The 25,383-nt window shown below is 39.9% G+C and overlaps 2 protein-coding genes across 2 annotated transcripts in view; both read right to left on the bottom strand.

Annotated features, from left to right (window-relative positions):
• LOC134224766 (pyrokinin-1 receptor) overlaps positions 1 to 25,383 on the bottom strand; it is a 680,810-nt gene that overhangs the window by 648,055 nt on the left and 7,372 nt on the right. The gene's annotated exons all lie outside the window — the stretch shown is intronic.
• On the bottom strand, positions 1,664 to 24,807 carry LOC134224771 (CLIP domain-containing serine protease B4-like). Its single transcript, XM_062704338.1, has 4 exons — positions 24,553 to 24,807; positions 24,315 to 24,484; positions 2,396 to 2,655; positions 1,664 to 2,329 (listed from the first exon to the last, which is right to left on the bottom strand). Exons 1-4 carry the CDS (start codon positions 24,620 to 24,622, stop codon positions 1,738 to 1,740), a joined length of 1,092 nt encoding a protein of 363 aa, XP_062560322.1. The 5' UTR covers positions 24,623 to 24,807; the 3' UTR covers positions 1,664 to 1,737.

Here is a 25,383-nt window from a genome sequence, read left to right as displayed (position 1 = left end):
CCTTACTGCAATCTGATGTCCGTGTTGGGGATTTATGAACGGAATTGAATTCTTCACCCGTTTTGGAAAGAAATAACTTTTTCAATAGTTTAACGTTGATAATCAATAGTATCAATAGAATTGGCAAATTGCTGGAGAGTTTCCGAATCTATTGATAAGCAAATCTCAAAAATCCATCGAAAGATAAAGACGCTATTAGCGTTTGAAATCTATCCTAATTTCGTAACGGTCTCGAATTTGGAAATTTCGGTTTTACACCCTGTATCTGAGTCTTCCCCTTAGACGTAGTTTAAGTCAAAAGTCGAACGAGGGTCCGACGGTCGACCGTCAGAAAGTTGTTCCGCAAACTTCAAATCACTGGATGCACGGAAAATAATGTTGGTTGATTTTTTCGGTGTGAATGTTGGTTATTGAAATCAAAGAAAATATGTAACTTTGAACGAGTGTTACATGCCGCTATATATTTTAAACTAGTTGACCCGGCAGACGTTGTCCTGCATAGTAGGCGGAAACGCGCGGTGAACTGCCCATGCGAAATTTCCATACGAATCTTAATTTTAGTTTTCACGATTTACTCAACCTAATTCTTGAATATCGCATGAGGATATATCATATAAACCCGTCGGAAACGATAACGAACATATATGTTGAAGGAATGAAGAAAATCCATCCAGCCGTTTTCGAATTATGCGGATACGAACACAGACCATTTCATTTTTATTATATAGAAGATAAGTTTTATGGTACTTTCAAAACACGTTTTTATGCGTTTTTGAAACATCTCGAATATTCTTGATATCAAGGAATATCAACACTTTTCGCACAGTGCATATCATTTTCCGACACTCATGAGCCAAACACAATTGATACGTTTGCGTGCGTCTTGACAGTTTTGCCATGGGAAAACTGTCGAAACGCACGCAAACGTATCCATTGTGTTTGGCTCATCAGTCTTCTTCTTCTTCTTCTGCTCCGCAAAATTAGAAGTTTTCTCTGTTCTCGAAATAAGGCCAGGGTTTGAACCATATGCACTGTCTCTTAAGTTGAACTTTTTAGTCGTAATAAATATAAAATAGAAATATTTTATCGCATAGCACCTTCACCTTAAAAAACAAATCTAACAATTTCTGTTTGAAATCTTGACAAATACAATTCTTAAGATTTAATATATAGAACGAAAGCTTTTTATACGGACACTGTACTGCCGTTATACACACTTAAAATCAATCGCCGAATTCGGTAAATTTTACCGAAATCTCAACAGCAGAACTGTTCGGTAAATAATTTAACTGATTTTTGGTGATTTTGACAGTTGAGCAATGGAAAAAATTACAAAAAATCTGTAAAATAAATTACCGAACAGTTCTGCTGTTGAGATTTCGGTAAAATTTACCGAATACGGTGAAATGAGTTAAGTGTGTACACATAGTTGTTCCATGTTTGCTGGGATTTCCTATGTACATGGGACAATTATGTGAATAACGGCAGTGTATTAAGAGTACAAAATTGTAAGATATCAAGACGATTATTGTAATAAAATTCTAAAAATTGTAAACAGTTTCTGTGAGATTCTTATGCAGAATGGTATAAAAACTTCCATTCGCTGGTTGGGTGTTGGAATGGGTCTTTGTGTTCGGATACTGTGGTATGCAAGACCCCGGAATAACGAAAATAGTCCGAAACATTACTAGGCCTTTAATTTCATCTGCTCGTATATCTGATTTTCCACATATTCTATTATATATTCGCCTCGATCCAATCGACATATTTGGCCACGCTTGTGTACACACCAGGCACTCCCTTGGTTCCGCATTTGTTCGGTCCAAAACTGACAATTCCATAAAGATAATTATTGGCCCGATCCAACTTTGTCAACGGACCACCGGAATCACCACTGCAAGTATCTTGTCCACGTACTCCACCGGCGCAAAGTTGCGTATCTCTCAAAGTCACTCCCGATGGTCTGTATGTGTTGGCACAGCTCTGAAGGTCCTGAATCTCCAGTTCAACCTTTAGTTTGACGTTGCTTGCACTGGCGGTTTCCGTTCGGCCCCAACCAGTGGCTACACCCCTTGTGCCAACGTTGTTCTTCGTACGCTGCGCATTCTCAATTGGCAAGCAAACCGGAGATATGAACGCGGAAAATCGAACATCCCGGTTGAAGCGAATCAAAGCAATATCGTTGTACTGTGCCTTATTCGACGGATTGTAATCTTCATGGACAATGATCTTCTCGACACCCAGGTTGACCGGTGCGTCCGCGCAGTTGTTGTCCTCCTGGCAATCGATCGCGTTGTCCAGATCCCATTCTCCCAATCGGACACCGATTCTGAAATAAGAGAGATTTTTTGGGTTAGTACGGGAATTGAAAAATAGAATCTGTAGAGAAACTTACACTTCCCAACCATTTGGAATGGCCTTGATACAATGTCCCGCTGTTAATACGTAGCGCGAGTTAATCAGCGATGCTCCACAGTGGAAACCAGTGCGTCCGTTCGGTTTGCGATATTCGATCAAACCGGTCCACGGGAACTCGTCCAGCCCGGTTCTCTGGCCTCCAACGATTCGATCTTGGAAATCTACTCCACAGTTGGGCGGCTTCGGTAGAGAATACTGACTCCGTGGTCCTGCATCAATTGAAACGGCGCAACAAACCTGGAAAAACAGAAATGAAGTCCAACATGTAATGCAATCTGGATATGATATACTTTTATTATATTTTTTATATTCAACATTCCAGTGATTTTTCGCGGCCGGCGCTGGTATTCTTACATATTTAATATGATTTCAGTCCCAAACTACATCTGTTGGTTCTCTGTGACCTGGCAATAACGGAATAGCAACCGTGGGCGGTCAATCATGCTCATGCTCATGCTAATTTTGGAATTCCAACATTCGAAGTCAGTTATAAGATTCTTTGAACTGACGTGAAAATCTCGAAAACATTTTTGAGTGAAAAAGAAACAAAGAAACTAAAACATATAAATGCTGAACCTTTTTTGTGACCTTGTGTGCGACTGACCATACGCAACCAAGCCAACGCGAAATTACTCGAATTGAGCATCAGTAGGCCATAACTTTCAACACATTAGCAAATCAACTCGTCATCCCCTTATTAGACGGTTGGTCCTTTTCCGATCAGGGTTGCCACATATACAGATTTTTGAGGCAAGGCTGTTACCAAGAATCTGTATATACCGTATATACAGATAAACAGATTTACATTTACATAAACAGATACCGTATTACTAATGTCGAATTCGTTTTTAAACCTGGGTCAGTGCCAACCCGAACCCTGAATAAAAACCCATATTAATCCACCTAGCGTTGATTGTGCCTTTCTCGCATTTAGTTAAGACACCAACCTTATATGGGGTTTATATGGTCCAATGTACCATTTTCTTCATAACTTTTAAACGCAATGACCGATCGTTATAAAATTCAATAGTGATCAACAAGGATTTGTCTCCTGTCGAATGAAACTTGTTGCGAGAAAATCGGTTAAGGATTACTATACGAAAAGTTGCCTAATGTTTTTTATAGCTTTTGTGCACACACATTCACACACACATACACACATACATACACACGGACAGACAGACATGTGCTCAGCTCGTCGAGCTGAGTCGATTGGTATATAATACTATGGGTCTCAGAGGCTTCTATAAAAAGTTCGTTTTCGGAGTGAAATGATAGCCTTTCGGTACAACTTAGTTGTACGAGAAAGGCAAAAACATTTTCAGTTCTATCTGTCATTGGATATGTTGGTGTGCGTAGCATCGTGTTTGTTTTGATTCGAAACATATGATCCAGGACATCCAGTGCACTGACAGACTGCCAGTGGCAGTGCGTTGGCGTTGACTAATCAGATCGTGACGAATAAATATGTTTAAGTGCGTGAATCGATTTTTGCGGATAGTGGAAATAACTTTTGAGTGGATATAAACAGGGAAACTGCTCCTGGAATTCAACTCATGGCTCCGATATTCATCCCACCAAAAACAAAGCAATGGAAAGGAATTTGGATTGTTTATTATTTTTGTGATTTTTCTCAGCAGTGAGATGCGTGCGTGTTAACAAAAAGAGGCAACGAAATTGGTGCTGCATTTCTTTGTTTCCCATTAAGATGAATATATGTTCAGTGAGATGGAGATTGGTACAGTTCCCCTATTTAATTATATTCAATAATCCCGTGCACATTTTTATACCACGAATTCCGTATTTCCGTAAATTCATCTATTTCTGCAAAAGTTTTTTTTTTCACTCAGAAGCATGTAATAAAAATTCTCCAGGATTCGCTAATTTTTTTTCCTCGCTACCTCTCCTGATGAAGGTGCATTTTCAATTTTCAAGAATCTCCCGGAGGAATTGCTCAAGGTACTTACGGGGGAATTTATGTACGAAACTTACGTAGCAATTCCTGAATGATACTTCTAGTAAGTTCCTGTATTCTAGAAGGATTTCCTGAAGGAATTATATTGTAGGAATTTCCAAATCAATTCCTGTAGCAACTTACAGAGAAAATCCTGGAACAATATTCAAAGATATTCCTAGAAGAATTTTCAAAAGAATTCATCTCGAAAAAATCCCTTGCAAAAAAATATGGAGGAATGTCTGAAAGATATCGCCAAAAATGAATTATTGGCAGTGGCTGATTTTCTACTCGCCGCAGCCACATCTAGGCGCTATAGTATATGCACAAAATAGCCAGCAAGAGTTAACCGCCAGAAATTTGTATGGCGAAAGACATCTAACGCTGGTTTTCTCAAAATTAGAACTTTTCATGAAAAACTATTTGGTACCGGTTATGAGGGATGGTGTCTGCTACTACGCCTACCAAATATTTTTTCGATTAAAGTGCTTAATTTTGAGAAATCGAACCTTAGATGCCTTTCGCCATACTGATTTCAGAAAGTTAACTCCTAGTGTGCCGCTGTAAGCACGCTCAAAGCAGTCGATTCATTCAAGAAAGAATTTCTGAAGTAATTTCTGGCAGAATTCCCAAAGAAAATTCTGAAACGCACGAAAGAGTTTTTGGAAGAATTTCAGAAGAAATTCTGCATAAGAAATAATTCTATTAGGTATTCCTCAAATATATTTTTCTGACAATGAATCGCCTGCTTTGAGCGTGCTTACAGCGGCACACTAGGAGTTAACTTTCTGAAATCAGTATGGCGAAAGGCATCTAAGGTTCGATTTCTCAAAATTAAGTACCTAATTCAAAAAAATATTTGGTAGGCGTAGTAGCGGACACCTTCCTACATAACCGGTACCAAATAGTTTTTCATAAAAAGATCCTAAATTTGAGAAAACCCTCGTTAGATGTCTTTCGCCATTCACATTTCTGGCGGTTAACTCATGCTGGCTATTTTGCGCATATACTATAGCGCCTGGATGTGACAGCGGCGGGAAGAAAATCAGCCACTGCCAATAATTCATTCTTAGCGGATTTTGTGAACGGGTTTCAAGGGGAATTCCCGAACTACATAATTCCATCCACCGACCTAATTTAGGACACCATCTGTGAGGAAAACCTGAATGAACTTATGAATACATAACTTCCCTAACAATTATTTTTAAAACTGAATCTAGACAACAGTACCGGAATAATTTCATTTTAAACTACAATAACAAATATCACAAAATTCCCGGAAAAAAGATTTTCAACGCGCATTTTATTCTAATAAACAGACAGTTTCGTTTCTCCCTTCTGCTTGTTTATTCCGCCCAGTCCCACCCACGCACGTGGTTTTGACAGTTGTAGTACAGTTGTATTGGTGAACCCGGTGCGAAACCGTGAAACAATAGGCCTTTTCATGTGATATTGCCGAGACTGCACTTGTTTACAACCGCTGAACAGGCCTGCAAGTCCGAAGCTGTCACTTTCATAGAAGAACTGTCAATTGACGATAAAATCAGCTGTTTTCAAACGTCTCGTGAAAAGGCCCATACAGTGCGAACCCGACAGCTTTGGGGTTGGAACTAGTGCGAACCTAGTTCCAACCTGAGCGAATAAAAAAACACTTTGACAGCACTTAGGTTGGAACTGGTTCCAACCTAGGTTGGAACTTTTTAAAAACGAATTCGACATAAGGGTTGATCGAGTTTTTATTCCTAACACTCTTCGAGAGAAAGTACACCCAATTAAAAGTTCCGTGTAAAAAAAAGTTTTCAGGTCAAAATTTGAAAATCCGTGTAAAAAAATTTTATGATTTCTCGACGAATCATGCAAAATGGAGCAACTTTGCCAAAATTTTGTATGGGATTTTGTTTTACACGGCCGTGTCAAAAAATCCGTGTTAAAACAGAATCGGGTGCACACGAAGGACACCCAGGCATCAATATGATGAAAAGCCATTTGAGAACCAATGTTTGGTGGCCAAAAATGGATCAAGACGTCGATAAGTTTGTAAAATTGCGTTAGTAGCAGCTCCAAATCCCCTGAACTGATAACACGACGCGTAATTCCAGATCAACCATGGGTAGAAGTGGGAGCAGACTTTTTTGGACCATTACCAGAAGGCCAGTATTTGTTAGTGATAATTATAATAAATAAGATTCAATAATTCTGTCTCTTGTTGTTTGTTTATTACGCGCGTTGAAAATGGATTTGGGCATCGTAAATAGCCGTTTTTACACGAAAAATGCGATTTAAGTCTTATATGGGGACAATTTCATCGACTTTTTGGACAAAACTTTGCGACCTCCCAGCTTCCCGGATTTGAACCCTCTTAACTTTCTTGTTTGGTCCTTTGTTATGTTAAAGCTGTACGAATACGAGGTCAGTAACTTGGTCCAGTTCAAGACGTAATTCTCAAAATCTGGAGCGAAATGCCCATGCAGACCGTGCGTGCCGCTTGCGATTGGTTTTAGAAACGTTTGAAGCTCGTGAAGAAGTACAAAATAGAGGCCATTCCAAAAGAAATGTTACAAACGTTCCTTATAAACAATACTTTCAATAAAATGGAACCGGGAAAAGAAATAATTTAATCTCAATTTTTAAACATTTTTTGAAAGTGTATTCGAACTACAGTCGCTACATAGAAATTTGCAAAATGAAAGAAATTACTGCCGCAGACACTGCCAAAGAGCTAGCTGTTATTTTTAGTCGCTATGGAATTCCAACAACACTACGTGTTGATAATGGACCACAGTTTAGTGAAAAGTGCCTCGAGTTTTGTGATTTTTAAAAGCCATGGGATTAGAGTCATCAATACTATACAACTGGGTGGTGCGGATAGAATCGATTTGGTTGTCAAACTGAAGCCAAAATTTTCTATTGTGCCGGAGCCAAACATTGAAGATTGTGGTTATGTTCGTTTCTGATCTAATATTGAGAAGTATTGTTATTTTTTTGGGAAAAAATAAAAATAAATTTTGTTGAAGTTTTGTATTCTTTGTAACAAATATTCTCACATTATATTTCGAGTGGAAAATTAGTGGGAATGCAACTAAAAAGCACTCGTCACGAAATTTCAAGAGATTCAGCAGCTGATTGGAGCATGAATGTATGTAAACAATCGTAAAGTCATGTAGAGTCTAGCGCATTTGTGCGCTTTCATGCAGCGTGGAAAGAGAAATTCGAAGAGCGGGAAATGTTTGACAGTCAAGTAACTGCAAAATAATTTTGTTTATGGGAGTGATTTCAAAATATCCCTCTGCTCGCTTGAGCGCAGAAAAGCGGCTCTATCCGCAGTACCCAGCTATACAATACCTTATTGGCCGGCTATGAATGGTGAGGTCGAACGTCAGAACCAATCCATTTTATTGCGAGAACAGAGAAAACTTCTAATTTTGCGGAGCAAAGAAGAAGAAGAAGACTGAGTGTCGGAAACTTCAAAATTGCATGCACTGTACGAAAAGTGTTGATATTCCTTAATATCAAGAATATTCGAGAAGTCTAAAATGTTTCAAAATCGCATAAGTACGTTCCGAAATGCCTTGAAAGTACCATAAAGCTTATTTAAAATATATAGCGGCATGTAACACTCGTTTAAAGTTACATATTTTCTTTGATTTCAATAATCAACATTCACACCAATAAAATCAACCATCATTATTTTCCGTGCATCATGTGATTTGACGTTTGCGGAACAGCTTTCCGACGGTCGACCGTCGGACCCTCGTTCGAATTTTTCTATCTTCTCGCAATAAAAATATTGAGAATAGCGCAGAAACTTGGTTTCATAGGGGCGTAACTGTATTGATCGATTTCTTTTAATCGATTTTATATACCGTTTCGTCGAATGACATTTGGTCGAAAGGACACTACGTCGAATGGACATTTAGTCGAAATCAAATTAAAAAATTAGAAATCTTCGTACATTTGGTCGAATGACGTTTGGCCGACAGGACATTTGGTAGAAAGCGGATTTTCAAATGAATAATTTTGATATATTTAGTCGAATGACGTTCCGTCGAATAAATATTTGAAAGAAATAAAATTTAGTCGAAAAAATTTAAAAATAAATAATTTATTGCGGTACTACTGCTTCAATATTGTCCAAAGAATTATGGGTTTATAAAAAGCATAAATAATACACTGCGAAAAATATCTATATATCGTATATCTGTCGCTTTTATGAAATTTTTCAATAACACCACCCTAATATAGTCAATACAAATCCACACATAAATTAAATTGTTGCTCTTTCGGCACCACACATCAAATTTAGTTAGATATTTATTTTATTAGTAGTTTGCATTGAGAATGATTATGTGGGCGCTTATATAAACCGTAAGTTAAATCTATAGATTTTTGCCAGAAAATATGTGTGATTTTTTAGTAGTGTAGGAAAACGGTGAATTTTCTCGACAAGACATTAACTTTGTCGAAAACGTCTAACCGACTACGATGAATCTATACCACCTGGTCCGAAGATATTAAGTCCAATGATGTTTCGTCAAATTACACTTGGTCGGAAAGACATTACGTCGAATAGACATGAGGTCATATGACCATTTGGTCGAAATAAAATCTTCGGCCAATAATCAACGAATTATGTTTGGTTGCCATGAATAAAAGAAAGAGTATGAATGAAAACAATACCAATAACCATTTCCATTCGACCAAATGTCCCTTCGACTAAATGTCCTTTCAACCGAAATGTCATTTGACCAGATGTCATTCAACGAAATATCGACTACGATGAAGTATGTGCAAAATAACATGGATATCGTTAGTTTTTGAAATTGTGCTGAAAAATAGAATAGTATTTCTATTAGTAATAGAATAGTATTTCCCCATAAGTACCTAATATTTTGATATTTCTGCAGGTTTTAATTTTTCATATAGTCCACCAGGGTCTTCAGAAGTTTCCGTTTGCTCAGGTGAAAAATCCTCACTAGCTTCCGTATTCTTTTCTTCCGCTGCTGATTGAAATTCCCTTGGAACTTCTCCATTATCAGTGTCTCTTGTGGATTATTTATTCAAATTTAACCGAAAATCTATTGACGAATTATCCATTTTACTAAAATACCTGCTTGAAATTCGCTTTCAACATTCGACTAAATTTCCATTCGGCTAAATGTCCATTCGACCTATTGTCCCTTCGACCAAATGTGGATTAGTGAGGTCCGGATAAACGGGGGAATACTGTACAGCGTAAATCTCCCAGTAAAGCTGGGTAAACATCCTTGCGTGGTGTATTACGGTGTAAGATCTACCATGGTCACATTGTCAGCTACAGGCAAATCCTGACCCAACCCCAATATCCAACTCCGAGGTACTTATGAGAGCGTTACGGTGAAGATGGGCGTGGCTAGGAGTAGTAATTCTCATGCTTTTGTGGTTTTTGTCCGAGATTGAAATCAAGGACCACTTCTTCTTCTTCTTATTGGCATTACATCCCCACACTGGGACAGAGCCGCCTCGCAGCTTAGTGTTCATTAAGCACTTCCAAAGTTATTAACTTCGAGGTTTCTAAGCCAAGTTACCATTTTGCATTCGTATATCATAGAGGCTAACACGATGATACTTTTTATGCCCAGGGAAGTCGAGACAATTTCCAATCCGAAAATTGCCTAGACCGGCACCGGGAATCGAACCCAGCCACCCTCAGCATGGTCTTGCTTTGTAGCCGCGCGTCTTACCGCACGGCTAAGGAGGGCCCCACCCACCTTGATTTCTGATAGTAATCTGAATCTAGATTTCAAAAGGAAAACATGAATATCACTAGTGTCCAATTTTCGAAGTACACCGTAACTATGATATGCTATGCTAAATGCATCTTCCCGCGTAAATCTGCGTCCTGGACCATAGTGCATTTGAGGGCAGCAGGGACTATGTCCAAGGGCTTGACGATCCCTCCCCAGGCCATCTGCGAGTTGTGGCGCCTAGGATGTGGTGGGGTTTGACAGTGGGCCCTGTGAAACCTCTATAAAAAGCTGCATGAATCCGCAAGTAGGCTCCGCCAAAGCGACCATGTGCCACTCAAAGCGCACAAGCCCAAGTCCTAGTGTTAGGTGGGACGCTAAACAGCCCTGACACGACGGCCCTCCGACGAGACAGGAGGTTTGCGCAGGCCCAATAAGCCGCCTTTAAAAACAACTATTACGAACGACATAGAAGATAATACGACTCGATACAATGCGCAACGACCTAGGCGACGAATAAAGGATCACGATTGGAAGCTTGGAACCTGGAACTGGCAGTCGCTAGGCTTCGCAGGTTGCGACAGGATAATCTACGATGAATTACATCCACGCAACTTCGATGTCGTAGAGCTGCAGGAAATCTGCTGGACAGGACAGAAAGTGTGGAAAAGCGGGCATCGAGCGGCTACCTTCTACCAAAGCTGTGGCACCACCAACGAGCTGGGAACTGACTTCATAGTGCTGGGAAAGATGCGCCAACGCGTGATTGGGTGGCAGCCAATCAACGCAAGGATGTGCAAGCTGAGGATAAAAGGCCGTTTCTTCAACTATAGCATCATCAACGTGCACTGCCCACACGAAGGGAGATATAACGACGAGAAAGAAGCGTTCTATGCGCAGCTGGAGCAGACATACGATGGATACCCATTGCGGGACGTCAAAATCGTCATCGGTGACATGAACGTATAGACCGGTCATCGGACCGGATAGTCTGCATACCGTATCGAACGACAACGGCCAACGATGCATAAACTTTGCAGCCTCCCGCGGAATGGTAGTCCGAAGCACTTTCTTCCCCCGCAAGAATATCCACAAGGCCACATGGAAATCACCTAATCAAGTAACGGAAAACTAAATCGACCACGTTCTAATCGACGGTAAATTCTTCTCCGACATCACGAACGTACGCACTTACCGCAGTGCGAATATTGAATCCGACCACTACCTCGTTGCAGTATGTCTGCGCTCAAAACTCTCGACGGTGATCAACACGCGTCGGAGTCGTCCGCCGCGGCTACAAGACGGTAGACTAGCCCAAGACTACGCGCAGCAGCTGGAAGTGGCACTCCCAACGAGCGTGAGGTGATCCAAAGGTGGCGGCAGCACTACGAAGAGCACCTGAATGGCGATATGGCAGACAACGGTGGCGGTATGGTAATGAATCTAGGAGCACGCGCGCAGGACATGCGACTTCCGGCTCCGAATCTCCAGGAAATCCAGGAGGAGATCGGCCGGCTGAAAAACAACAAAGACCCTGGAGTTGACCAACTACCAGGAGAGCTGTTTAAACACGGTGGTGAGGCACTGGCTAGAGCGCTGCACTGGGTGATTACCAAGGTTTGGGAGGATGAGGTTCTGCCGCAGGAGTGGATGGAAGTTGTCGTGTGTCCCATCTACAAAAAGGGTGATCAGCTGGATTGTAGCAACTACCGCGCAATCACATTGCTGAACGTCGCTTACAAGGTACTCTCCCAAATTTTATGCCGCCGACTAACACCAATTGCTAGAGAGTTCGGGGGCAGTACCAGGCGGGATTTATGGGTGAACGCTCTACCACAGACCAGGTGTTCGCCATACGTCAGGTATTGCAGAAATACCGCGAATACAACGTGCCCACACATCATCTATTTATCGACTTCAAAGCCGCATATGATACAATCGATCGGAACCAGCTATGGCAGCTAATGCACGAAAACGGATTTCCGGATAAACTGATACGGTTGATTAAGGCAACGATGGATCGGGTGATGTGTGTAGTTCGAGTTTCAGGGGCATTCTCGAGTCCCTTCGAAACGCGTAGAGGGTTATGGCAAGGTGATGGTCTTTCGTGTCTGCTATTCAACATCGCTTTGGAGGGACTAATACGAAGGGCAGGGATTGACACGAGTGGTACGATTTTCACGAAGTCCGTCCAGTTGTAGTGCATAAATTAGTTGAGTTGCATATTGCCAACAGATGTGGCACAGTAACAATAATTCCCATCGTCAAGGTCTTGCAACGTGGGCAAGAACACCCAAGTGCAATAGCCCATGTTGCAACCGCCAACGATGCTCTTTTCCCAAGCTCAATATTCCCAGGCTAAATGATTCTCGAATTTCACCTATCGACGGGTTGTCAACTGCAATATAATTTTAACGCATATCGATGTTACCATGCGCCTCCTATTTACCGATTCTCTCATTCTCTCGATTTGTCTCTGAGAAACCAATTATGTAGCTTAGAATTAAGGCTCAATAGATTTCTTAGACTTGAATAAAATCATTCGTATCGCAACCACGGAGTTGAGCACTTCGGATGACCTCCTCGATATCATACGTAGTACACAGTTATTTGGTTTCGCCGACGACATAGATATCATGGCACGTAACTTTGAGAGGATGGAGGAAGCCTACATCAGACTGAAAAGCGAAGCTAAATGGATTGGACTAGTCATCAATACGTCGAAGACGAAGTACATGATAGGAAGAGGCTCAAGAGAGGTCAATGTAAGCCACCCACCACGAGTTTCTATCGGTGGTGACGAAATCGAGGTGGTTGAAGAATTCGTGTACTTGGGCTCACTGGTGACCGCCGATAGCGATACCAGCAGAGAAATTCGGAGGCGCATAGTGGCTGGAAATCGTACGTACTTTGGACTCCGTAAGACGCTCCGATCGAATAGAGTTCGCCACCGTACCAAGCTGACTAACGCTAACGCTTATAAGACCGGTAGTTCTCTACGGGCACGAGACCTGGAGTACCAACGCGCACTGGGAGTTTTTGAAAGAAAAGTGTTGCGTACCATCTATGGTGGGGTGCAGATGGCGGACGGTACGTGGAGGAGGCGAATGAACCACGAGTTGCATCAGCTGTTGGGAGAACCATCCATCGTTCACACCTTGAAAATCGGAATACTGCGGTGGCCGGGCACGTAGCTAGAATGTCGAACAGTAATGCGGTGAAAATGGTTCTCGACAACGATCCGACGGGAACAAGAAGGCGAGGTGCACAGCGGGCAAGGTGGATCGATCAGGTGGAGGACGACTTGCGGACCCTCCGCAGACTGCGTGGTTGGCGAAGTGCAGCCATGGACCGAGCTGAATGGAGAAGTATTTTATGTGTGCAGCACAGGCCACTCCGGCCTTAGTCTGATAATAAATAAATAAAACCATAGTGCATTGACTAAAACAGGAGCAGCTGGACTGACAAGCAAACTCCACTCCTTGACTTTCACCGATATTGAACAGCCATTTCTACAATTTGTTGTTAAGAAGCTCTCGGCTTATGTGGGAAAATTATAAGCTGAGTTTTGGAAGCATTCGGGGAAATGTTCTATTTTTGCAAGTAAGTGGAGAAAATATCCAAACTTTTTTGCAATCTACTACAAATGACACGAAGGCTTCGCCCTTTGGCTGAGAGACCTGTGTCATCGGCAAACAAAGATTTTTGACAACCTGGTGGTAAATCAGGTAAGTCAGAAGTAAAAATATTATACAAAATGGGCCCAAGTATGCTGCCTTGGGGAACACCAGCTCTTACAGGTAATCTATCAGATTTAGAATTCTGATAGTTTACCTGCAGTGAGCGATCTGATAAATAATTTTGGATCAGTTTAATAATGTACAAAGGAAAATTAAAATTCATCAATTTTACAATCAAACCTTCATGCCAAACACTGTCAAATGCTTTCTCTATATCAAGAAGAGCAACTCCAGTCGAATATCCTTCAGATTTGTTGAGCCGAATTAAGTTCGTAACTCTTAATAACTGATGAGTGGTTGAATGCCCATGGCGAAAACCAAATTGCTCATCAGCAAAAATAGAATTGTCATTAATATGAACCATCATTCTATTTAAAACAATCTTTTCAAACAGTTTGCTTATTGAAGAAAGCAAACTGATTGGGCGATAACTAGAAGCCTCAGCTGGATTTTTGCCCGGCTTCAAAATTGGAACAACTTTGGCGGTTTTCCATTTATCCGGGAGGTATGCCAATTGAAAACATTTGTTAAATAAATTAACCAAAAAGGATAAAGAGCTCTCAGGAAGTTTTTGTAGAAGTATGAAGAAAATACCATCATCACCCGGGGCTTCCATACTTTTAAATTTTCTAGTAATAAATCTCACTTCATCCAAAGTAGTTCCCAAAGTAGTTCGAAGGGTCAAAAACGTTCTCTTGGTTAAGAATGTCTTCGAAGCTCCGTGTAACCTGATCCTCAATTGGACTAGTGAGACCTAGACTAAAATTATGGGCACTCTCGAACTGCCAAAAAGTTTTTGAGCCTTTTCGCCATTAAGCGCTGGAATTGGCTTTTGAGGTTTTTTAAGAATTTTCGTTAATTTCCAAAAGGGTTTCGAACTGGGATCCAACTTCGAGACATTATTCTCAAAGTTGGTATTTCTCAGAATAGCGAAACGTTTTTGAATTTCATTTTGAAAATCTCGCCAAATAACTTACAACGCGGGATCGCGAGTTCTTTGGTATTGCCTTCGCCTCACATTTTTAGGACGGATCAGTAGCTGAAGATCGTCGTCAATAATAATAGAGTTGAATTTAATTTCACATTTAGGAATTGCAATGCCTCTGGCTTCGACAATTAAATTTGTCAAAGATACGAGCGCATTGTCAATATCACTTTTGGTATCCAAAGGAATATTAACATCAAAATTCCTATCGATATATGTTTTATATAAATCTCAAACAGCTCTATGATAATTAAAAGTAGAGCTGATTGGATTATAAATGGCTTCTTGTGAGATTTCGAATGTCACAGGAAGGTGATCAGAGTCAAAGTCAGCATGAGTTACCAATTGGCCACACAGCTGACTTGAATCCGTTAATACTAAATCAATTGTAGAAGGATTTCGACTGGAAGAAAAACAAGTAGAGGCCATTGGGATATTGAATAGTATAATATCCCGCAGAACAATCTTCAAATAAAATTTTGCCATTGAATTGCTTTGAGCATTATTCCATGAACGGTGTTTGGCATTGAAGTCACCAATTACGAAGAATTTTGATTTGTTGTGAGTAAGAATTTGAAGATCAGCTTTCAACGATTCTTTTGCAGCCCATTGCATTGAAAAGGCAAGTAGGCTGCAATGAAGGAAAATTGTCCAAAATTTGTTTCAACAGAAACTCCCAAGGTTTCAAAAACTTTGATTTCGAACGAAGAAAATAATTTATGTTTGATACGTCTATTGATGTCAATGGCGACCCTACCAGAGGCGCTGTCAAGACGATCATTTCTGTAGATAAAATAATTTGGATCTTTTCTAATGGAGAGTCCTGGTTTTAAATAAGTTTCTGTTATAATGGCAATATGCACATTATTAACTGTTAGGAAGTTTAATAATTCATCTTCCTTACCCTTTAGAGAGCGGGCATTCCAGTTTAGAACGTTCACACAATTATTTAGATCTATTAAAATGGAGTCCGATAACATTTTTCTGTGTGTACTTTATACCAACCTGAACAGCTTCAGGTATGGTATTTGCTTTGAACATTGCATCAATCATGTGATGCAATTGTTCAGTTAAAAAATCAAAGTCGGAAGCAGACATGTTACCTGAATCGGCAACATGACCGTTATTTTCCGTTGAGACATGGGTATAAACCTCATTTTGAGAAGAGAAATTTTGTCTACCAGCAGCGATGTTTGCATACGAGGGACATGGAACATAATACAGGCCTTTTCCAAACTTTTCATATTATTTAGTTCACTTTTGTTAAAATGAACTAAATAAAATTCTTGAGAAATGCCCCTCTGGGAAGTACCAGAGTAGGATTTCCTTTTCATCTTTATTACTTGGACTGGTGAAAATCCAAGTAATTGAGAAATTTCAATTTTAATCTCATCCAGTGATTTGTCATCACTGGGGAGACCTTTCAGGACGACTTTGAACAATCGCTCAGATTTGTCGTCGTATGTGAAGAATTTATGGCGCTTCTCAGTCCAATACTGAAGAAGACGTTTGCGATCGTCAAAGGATCCCGGCAAAACACGGCAGTCACCCTTCCTAGCAATCTGAAATGAAACCTTGATCCCCTGAAGGTTACTCAAGATTTTATTCCTAAAGCCACAAAACTCGGCAACAGATACCACAATTGGCGGAATCCGTTGTTTATTCGCATGAATCGAATCACCTGGGCTAAAGGTAGATTCGATTTGCTCGATTTCATCATCAATCAAATCGAACTGATTGCTCAGTTCGATAGGAGAAGAAATAATGTCAACGTTAGATTTAGAAGGAATATCTGAAGTCTCCAGCTTCCTTCTATTTTTTCCGCGCTTGGGCAGGACGGTCTTGAAACCTTGTTTCTTTGAAGGAAGTGGAGAATTCAGAGACTCTCCCTTCCTCTTGTTTTTATTAATGCTCATTGCTGAGCGTGGAGACGTGACCTTCTAAGAGGTTTTTTCCCCAGAACGGTGTCCCTGCAGGATTACCACCGCTTGTCGGAATTTGACTTCCGCAAACGGGTCCAACGTAAAACGAAGGCACGGGTCCTTGCTTCTTCTTCTTACTGGCATTACATCCCCACAATGGGACAGAGCCGCCTCGCAGCATAGTGTTCATTAAGCACTTCCACAGTTATTAACTGCGAGGTTTCTAAGCCAGGCTACTATTTTTGCATTCGTATATCATGAGGCTAGCACGATGATACTTTATGCCCAGGGAAGTCGAGACAATTTCCAATCCGAAAATTGCCTAGACCGGCACCGGGAATCGAACCCAGCCACCCTCAGCATGGTCTTGCTTTGTAGCCGTGCGTCTTACCACACGGCTAAGGAGGGCCCCTGCAAAGATCGGTCCTTGCAAAGATCGTAACGTGATCAGTGAGTACAAATAGCGCTGTGAAGCACTGTTGAAATTAAAATAGCTTCGGGTAGTATTAAAAACTTCCTTCCGCAAAGAGAGAAAGAACCGCACAGCTCGAAAGCACGATGCGGTCTACTGAAATTTATTTATAAAATCATACTACTCAAAGCGGGTTCTTCTACTCAACATCCACCCAGGAATGGCTTGGATAGTGACGACGTGATCACTGCACCATAGAGTGGCCCAGCCTTGTATGAGGAGAAAAAAAAGTTGTCGAATTCTACGGATTGGATTGTGCCTTTGGGTGAGAAAATCAATCTCTAAAAATTTCAGCTCAATCGCTTGTTGCATAAGCTGGCGCATTTGATTTGAAGTTTGTATGGTGGTTTAATCCAAAATGCATAGGAAAATACACCTCCGTCCGGTTCGGTATGTCCGATTTAGCTCAGAATTGCAACGAAGGTAGTTGATATGTTAAAGATCAATTCCACAAAACATTATACGATGATTAAATGACTTTAAATAAAGTTTCGGACGATTTATTAGGAGTTGGGCACTTGGCACTTGGCACTGCACTTTGGAATTCATTAATTGTCATAAAAACGTGTGCATGTTATCAAAGGTGGCTTAGATATGTGATGTGGCGCGCGTTCCTCTGTAAGCATATGCGGTATTTCCGAAAAATTCTCGTTTTAGGGCATTTCCGAAACGAAATTCCGCGGAATTTCGTGGAATTTTAGTATGGCGAAATCTGATTTTCTGATTTCGTTTCGTATCGATTAATTTCAAAAATTTCGACGGAAAAATCATGCTTTTAACGAAATTAAACGGAATTTCGCGGAATTTCGAAATGAATTTTTATTATTTCAAATTTTCAAATTGTAAAAAAATTTGGCTGCGCCGCTGAATAAACCCATTCAAACTCTATTTAAAATTTTATAAGGTACATCAGGGCAAGTTGAAACGGTTTTTTTTATGGTTGAACTTTGTAGTGCTATAAAAAAACATTCTTTGATAAATTTTGAGTTCGTTTGCGGCATTTGCTAGTTCGGGGCAAAGATTATACATAAAAAATTAGCAACCTCACCAAACTTTCCTATGAATAGTTAGTATACTGAAATTATATTTTTATATGCATCGTTTCAACTTCCCCACGTATCGGGGCAAGTTGAAACACTGCGCTATATACAGACATTAGTCAATTTAACCGTATCAAAAATAAAATATTGTACTCAGTGAAACCAAAGATGCACAAGGTTGGTATGGTGGATCGTACTGCCAGGACACTCATGAGAGTCCCATGTAAATGTTGATGTAAACTTCTGATGATTTTGAATATCTTTCAGACGTTAGCTCAAAATTGTCTCCTGTTAAGAAAAGTGATAAAATAGTAGGCTTTGTTCTAGAATTTGAAAATCAAATCCTTCTTGTATTGTCCATCTTGATAGTTACTCGGATTACTTTTCAAGATGGTTAATTATTTGGTTCGCTTGAATTGTGCGCTTGATCAATTCGTTTGTGGCTTCTTCGTAAATTCACATTAATTAACCAGCGTATCTCTCACAAACCGCTCGATTGAAGAAATAGGGGACTAGGGAAGTGAAAGGTGGAGTTAACAAAATGGTTACATGCTCTGTTTAATTTTTTTTGAAAGCCAGTGCTCACTACGAGGAAAAGCAGCTTAAGAATCTCAAAACAAGACCATGCAGTTTGAGCATGACCACTTTTAATTCTATTCTTGAGTGGAAATTGCAGGCGGGTTGCATTCATGACGGGATGGGCGAAAATTTATTAAATTTATTTTCAGAAGCTTGGACCTTTTTATAAATTTATATTATCCGAATGTATTTACGGACCAATGTGAATTCTGGGAAAAAAATTAATTTTAAATTGCGAGGTGACGTTTTGAACCGTTGTTTCAACTTGCCCCTGCACCACGTATTTCTATTTGCCCCGATGGTTGCTAATGCGGAGCAATTTCAAACGACAAAATACGAAAATTCACCGGGTCCTTCATCGATTTTTATAATCATTATGCTTGTTCAACACTAGCAGACCCGACGAACTTCGTTTCGTCTAAAATTGATTTATTTTCTGAATACTTCTTGAGTTATGAAAGAATGGATGTTTCAGTTGTATGGGAGCCCCTTTCCAAAGAGGGAGGGATCTCGAACCATCTTAGGAACCTTCCCCCCAAAAATCTCTGCATATAAATTTTAACGCCGATCCGTTCAGTAGTTTCGAAATCAATAAGGTTCAGACAGACAGAATTTTTATGTTATATAGATTATGTACTTATATAGATTGGATGATTACCTACCGTGAAAATTTGATGGAAAACACATGATACAAACACCATTTTGAGACTTATTTCATTGGCACGCCAAAAACAACTACCATGATATGTGAAGCAACTTTATCCAATGGAAATTTGCAGGAAATCGTTGATTCCAGCGTTAACTTTTGGTTTTTGTTCAGGGGTCCATTATACGCTCGAGGTCCATTACTAGCACTCTCCTAATATTTAGCAATAAACGTAAATGTCTGCGTTCTAGTCAGATGGCATAAAATTAGTTTACATTTAATAGCTAAAGGCTTATACATTGTTCTCAAGGTCGGAAAGATTTATAACTGTTGATTTTAAGCATTATATTCATTTTTTTTCATCTAGCAGTTATATTTTTCAAGTGAAATCTTTTGTGCTTGTAACTTTTCCAACTTCTCTTACATAAATAATGCATATTTCTATCAAGTTTAGATAGTTTCTATCGAGGAAGATAAACATTGATTTTGAAACATATTGTATGGAAGGTTCTGTACCAAATTAATTTGTTGGTTACACTGGCGAACCACCTCATCAAGAGTCACTACTGACTGAATAGTAACAAGGCAGACACGATTGAATTGTTTGCATATCATGTCCTAGTAGCTTTCAGCAAACACGTATATCTATTTTTTATTGCTAAAACACAGCAAATAGTTTATTGAAATCAGCAAATAACCGTATTTTGTACGGAAGTCTGCTTTTTATTATGCTGAGCTGCAGAAATAAAACTGATTATGTATTTTTAATATTGTGGAAAATTGTTTGGATACTCAAAATTACCTTCATCCTATAACTTCAATAGACCCTCAAGACCCTCAACTTCAGTAGTAGAGTTAAAGTTCCCTATATTCTCTTAATTATTCAGATCTGTTAGTAGTTTTTTTACAATCTATTTCCAATGGTTTGAATTTCAGGCTGCTACAGATTCATCATGGAATGGAGAACGTTCTTCCGGGGCGCCAGGCAATGTGAGGCAAGTAGGCTGAACCCGGAACTATCCTGCATAATCCGGGACGCTTTAGTAACTTAATGCCTACATGCAGATAGCGTAATGGTGTTGCTAGAGTAAGAGCATCTCACAGCTATTAAGGTTCCCCAAACACACGCGACGAGACAATCGCGATGACGCGATTCTGTCTTCCATCGCTTGGCGACTGCGATTCTGTCGCCGTTGATGTGGAAGCGTGAATGGAACATTGCCTGCAACGACCAAACGATAGAATCGCGGCGACTAGCTGTCGCCGCCGCGGCGATGAAATCGTCAGGTTTGGGGAGCCTTTAGGCTTTGCCATAAGGTCCGACTCCCATCAGCGCACCATAGAATTTTTCTAATCGTTCTCACAAAAGTGAGTGAGAGGTGAAGTGATTAAACGAAAAAGGTTTCGTCTAGTAGTCACGATTTTCGTTTATCTTCAAAGGCCGAGAAAAATGATGGATGAAAATGCCCCTCACCATAAACAAATAAAAATGCTCGCTTAATATTTCCATCAGACCTCAGTAAAATTTAGAAAAAGTCGAGTTTACATACTTAGCTTTTTATTTCGCAGCTCGTAAAAATCCGCATAGCCGTGCGCCAGCAAAATAAATAACTGATGATTCCGGCAAAAATTATGTTTGTGAGCTGATTTTCGGCAAATTACTTTGCTGATTTCCAGCAAGTTTGACAGAAATTTCGGCAAAAACATGTTTGCTGGGGGCAACGGCTGTGCGAATCTCGGTAAAAGTTGACCATTTTACTGACATCCCTATAAAAAAAATAAGTGTGATACTACTGCAACCAACAGCTGTTTGGAAAGTCTCACAGATTCAATAAATCTTCATGAATTTGGTTAATACTTTTCAAAATGATGAACAAATCCAATAAATATGAAATCTGTTGATTGCAGTTAAAAAATCAGCTTCAATTTATTTTTACTGAGGCCAACTTTGGAAATATTGCTGTTGATGAATATTTTTACGCATTGTTTATGGTAAAAAGGCATACTTTTGAAAATGATAAACTGGTACAAAACTGATTTGTTACTTTTGTCCTTTTGTAAAATGAAGCTAGATTCTACCTATGGAATTTGGGTAACAGTATTTTTCTTTAACAATATTAAACAAAATTAATTTTATTTTATTCAGTATTCTTTTTATTAGTTTTTTGCATTATGTATATAATGCAAAAAAAATTCAATAAAAACTCCGTGTGAAATTTTTTAAAATTTCGTTTCGTTTCTTTCTGAAAAATTTCGAATCAAATGGACCTCAATTTCGTTTCGTTTCAGTATCGGAAGTAAATCTGAATTTCGTTTCGTTTCACTGTTCCGAACCAACAATAGCATTTCAAATTTCGTTTCTGTTTCGTTTCTGTCAGGAAAAAATGTGTTATCGCATACCCTTATTCCTCTGCATATGTTTGAGCCCGCGCGAAACCACACACACATCGCAGGTATCTTTGATGGCATGCGTATGATCTTCATGGCAATCAATGAAAACCAAAGTGCACAACCTAACCCCTAATAGATCGTCCGAGAACTATAGAAAAGTTCATTTAATTATCGTATAATGTTCTGTGTAATTGATCTTTAACATATCAACTGCCTTTGTTGCAATTCTGAGCTCAATCGGGCATACCGAACCAATTTCCTGAACGAAAGAGTGACGGAGGTGTATTTTCCTATGCATTTTGTAGAATTCGACAACCTTTTGTTTCCTGGACCAGTCTATTGCACCAAGACAGGTTTTACGGGGGTATACCTTTCATGCTGCATTAGAAAGGCTTTAAACTTTTGATATTGAATTTTTAGAAATATGAACGTTACCAATAATGTTGCACTGGTCTTGTGACACTCTTTTATAGAACTCGTTGGTCCATCGTGATAAAACCAGAAATCGCCACATCAGAAATCAAGACTTTTATGGGTATCCTTGTTCATTATTGGGTTATTTTCTTAGAAAGTATTTAGTTTGGTAGGAATTTGCATTCCAAATGTTTTTGACAGTTAGGTACCACACATGTTTCGGACAGCAGAACAAAGGGAACCGAAGCGACAATCTTTATCTGGCAAGTAAAATATCTTTTGCTCAGATAGATAAATAATTCGAATATTGATAGTTACAAAGGTGCTGTCGTTTGGCCAAGTGATTGCAACGGCAAATCTTTGTCACATACATGATTCTAGGCAAAGTAACACGCATATTTATTCTGCAGCTGTTTATTCTTAAGCCCATCAAAAAACTCTAAAGGCATATTTTCCAATAGAACGTATTATAAATCATAATAAGCATATTGAACGTTATGCTGCATGAACAAATGTTTCCACCACAGATAACGATTTTCTGTACCTATTCTAATAGTAGACCCATCGCCAATCACTTTAAACCATCAGGCTCCCGTTCCGTGAACTTTGCCTTCAATCTTACGCACTACGCAACAATTTCAAAACAAAAATTTACAATGTTATGGAAAACTCATATAGTGAATATGTACGTTATGTGGAAAGATATTGATTTGAAAAATGTATTGGAGGTAACCACTTTCCTTCGATGGGACTCCGAACCCATGACCCTACAGTACGCTAGACTGGTGCTTTTTGAACCAATTAAGCTACGAAGGACCTCCGGTCGGCCTTCGCAACCTAGTGGCTGAGCTAGAACGAGCTCGAGATTCCCAAATTGGACGCATAGTCAAATCACTCTGCAACTCCATTTCTCAGCCAATACTTCCCACATATGTATGTGTACACGTCCACATTAGAGGAGCGTGAGTACTTTAGAATGTCTGGCAATGGCTATACACATTCTTCATCAGCAACGGTACTGATCAAGTGAGGTTGTGTAAGCATTTGCCAGTCGGTCGTCAAGCTCAGACCAAACCGCATTGCGTAGGCTGTGATAGAGCACGCAACTCAGGTTCAGTTCAATCAAAGTTAACGCCTATTTCCGGGGATTAAACCACCTGACTTGGACGTTAATTTACAATGTTATGGAAACTCGCATATGTGCTCTACACACCAATGCGAGTCGGGTCTGAGCTTGACGACCGACTGGCAAATGCTTACACAACTCACTTGATCAGTACACCGTTGTTGATGAAGAATGTGTATAGCCAGCCAGACATTCTAAATACTCACGCTCCTCTAATGTAAAGACGTGTAGAGATACACATGTGGAAGTGGTTTGGCTTGAGAAATGGATTGCGAGTGATTTGACTGTAAATGCGTCCAATTTGGGAATCTCGAGCTCGTTCAGTAGTCACTAGGTTGCGAAGGCCGACGGAGGTCCTTCATGTAGCTTAGTTGGTTAAAGCATCAGTCTAGCGTACTGTAGGGTCATGGGTTCGAGTCCCATCGAAGGAAAAGTGGTTACCTCAATACATTCTTTTCAAATCAATATCTTCCACATAACGTACATATTCACATATGAGTTTCCATAACATTGTAAATTAACGTCCAAGTCGGGTGGTTTAATCCCCGGAAATAGGCAATTAACTTTGATTAGAATCCGAATTTGTCAAAACAATTTCTCAACAGAACAGCTTGATGCTCACTGATCATGCACCGAAAACAACTTTTATGAGCCCCGTTTGTCATAAGTGTCCATTACTGGTTAGCTTTGTTTGCGAGCTGCAAGATCAAAACAACGATGTCCAACCAGCGCGACAAGCGGGTTCTTCCGCGAGATAAAACCTTGTCCCCGGGAAAATAATGAACCTGTTTGGAACCCGACCCCAAACCGAGAACCGGTTTGCATCCACAAGTACCGGCTGTCGGGGAATTCCCAGTGCAGAATTGTCACATAAGCTAAGCTTTCATCCCTAGGCAACACTCACCAGCGGTTTTCTGTCGGCCGTCATGCCACAACGGCTATTTTCTGCAAGATTGACTTTCATCCGAAGCGAGATGATGGGTTTGCTGTAGATTTTGAGCAAGGGATCGCATTCTCGGAAATAGATGCATCGGCCGGACTGTCCAGCTGGATTGGTGCACTGATCATTCTCGTCTGTTTATTGATAAGAGATCGTGTTGATAAGGCTGCTGCATTGTGACATAAATTTTAATGATACTTACTCAAGGCAGATCCCAACGATGCCAACCCTAATAGTAGGAAGGGCACAACTCGCCCTGATTTACGAACCATTTCACACGAGATCTGGTTGCGATGCTTTCGCTTTAATCAACCGATTAATTCACACGCGTTCGTTACTACGATTCTAACCATGCGAGTTAACAAGACCGCTGCGACCTGTTTATTGAAGTCTTCGGCAACAACTGCGGCCCGAAGTGATCGTTGAGAGATGAGCTACTAACACGGATGAAAGCGCGTCTGTACGTATCACTCGGTCTTTCGCTACGTAGTAGACCGTTTTAAGTTGAATTTCCGATCAACATGACATGGGTTAACAAACAACAAATCGCAATGAATATTTGTTGATCGCCAGATAAACTACCGCTCTGTGAACAGTGACTTGCATCGATTATATTTCGAAAAAAAGTAATGTGTCCTTATCCATTAATCTGAGTTTACTTTTAAGAATTTTAAGTCAACTTTTATTTGATTTAAAATGGAGATACTGCTCTACAGTATTGTTGTGAACTCTCTACAAAAATGTGCTGTTTGATTTTGAACTATCCGAAAATAGTCAAACGTTCAAAAATTATTAAGAGCCACACGAGTGTGCGCACTAAAAAATACCATGAGTGTTTAACTGAAGTATGTTTTTATTTATTGCACGCGCTCAAGTGGCTTCTTCTTTCTTCGTTATTATTTCTTGTGTATCCCTTCTTCTTTATTATATCTTCTTCATTCTTTCTTCTTTATTCTTTCTTCTTTATTTTTTCTTCTTTATTATTTCTTCTTTATTCTTTTTTTCTGCTTTCTTCTTTCATCTTTGTTTCCTT

This window comes from Armigeres subalbatus, chromosome 3 (assembly GCF_024139115.2).
Source record: "Armigeres subalbatus isolate Guangzhou_Male chromosome 3, GZ_Asu_2, whole genome shotgun sequence".
Lineage (NCBI taxonomy): Eukaryota > Metazoa > Arthropoda > Insecta > Diptera > Culicidae > Armigeres > Armigeres subalbatus.
This window is presented reverse-complemented; position numbering and strand designations above follow the sequence as displayed.

Coding starts and splice junctions, on each gene's coding strand:
- LOC134224771 (XM_062704338.1), bottom strand. CDS start 24,622: ATGGTTCGTAAATCAGGGCGAGTTGTGCCCTTCCTACTATTAGGGTTG. Junction 24,485..24,552: donor ATCGTTGGGATCTGCCTTGA/GTAAGTATCATT, acceptor ATCAATAAACAG/ACGAGAATGATCAGTGCACC. Junction 2,656..24,314: donor CGGCCGACAGAAAACCGCTG/GTGAGTGTTGCC, acceptor CTGTTTTTCCAG/GTTTGTTGCGCCGTTTCAAT.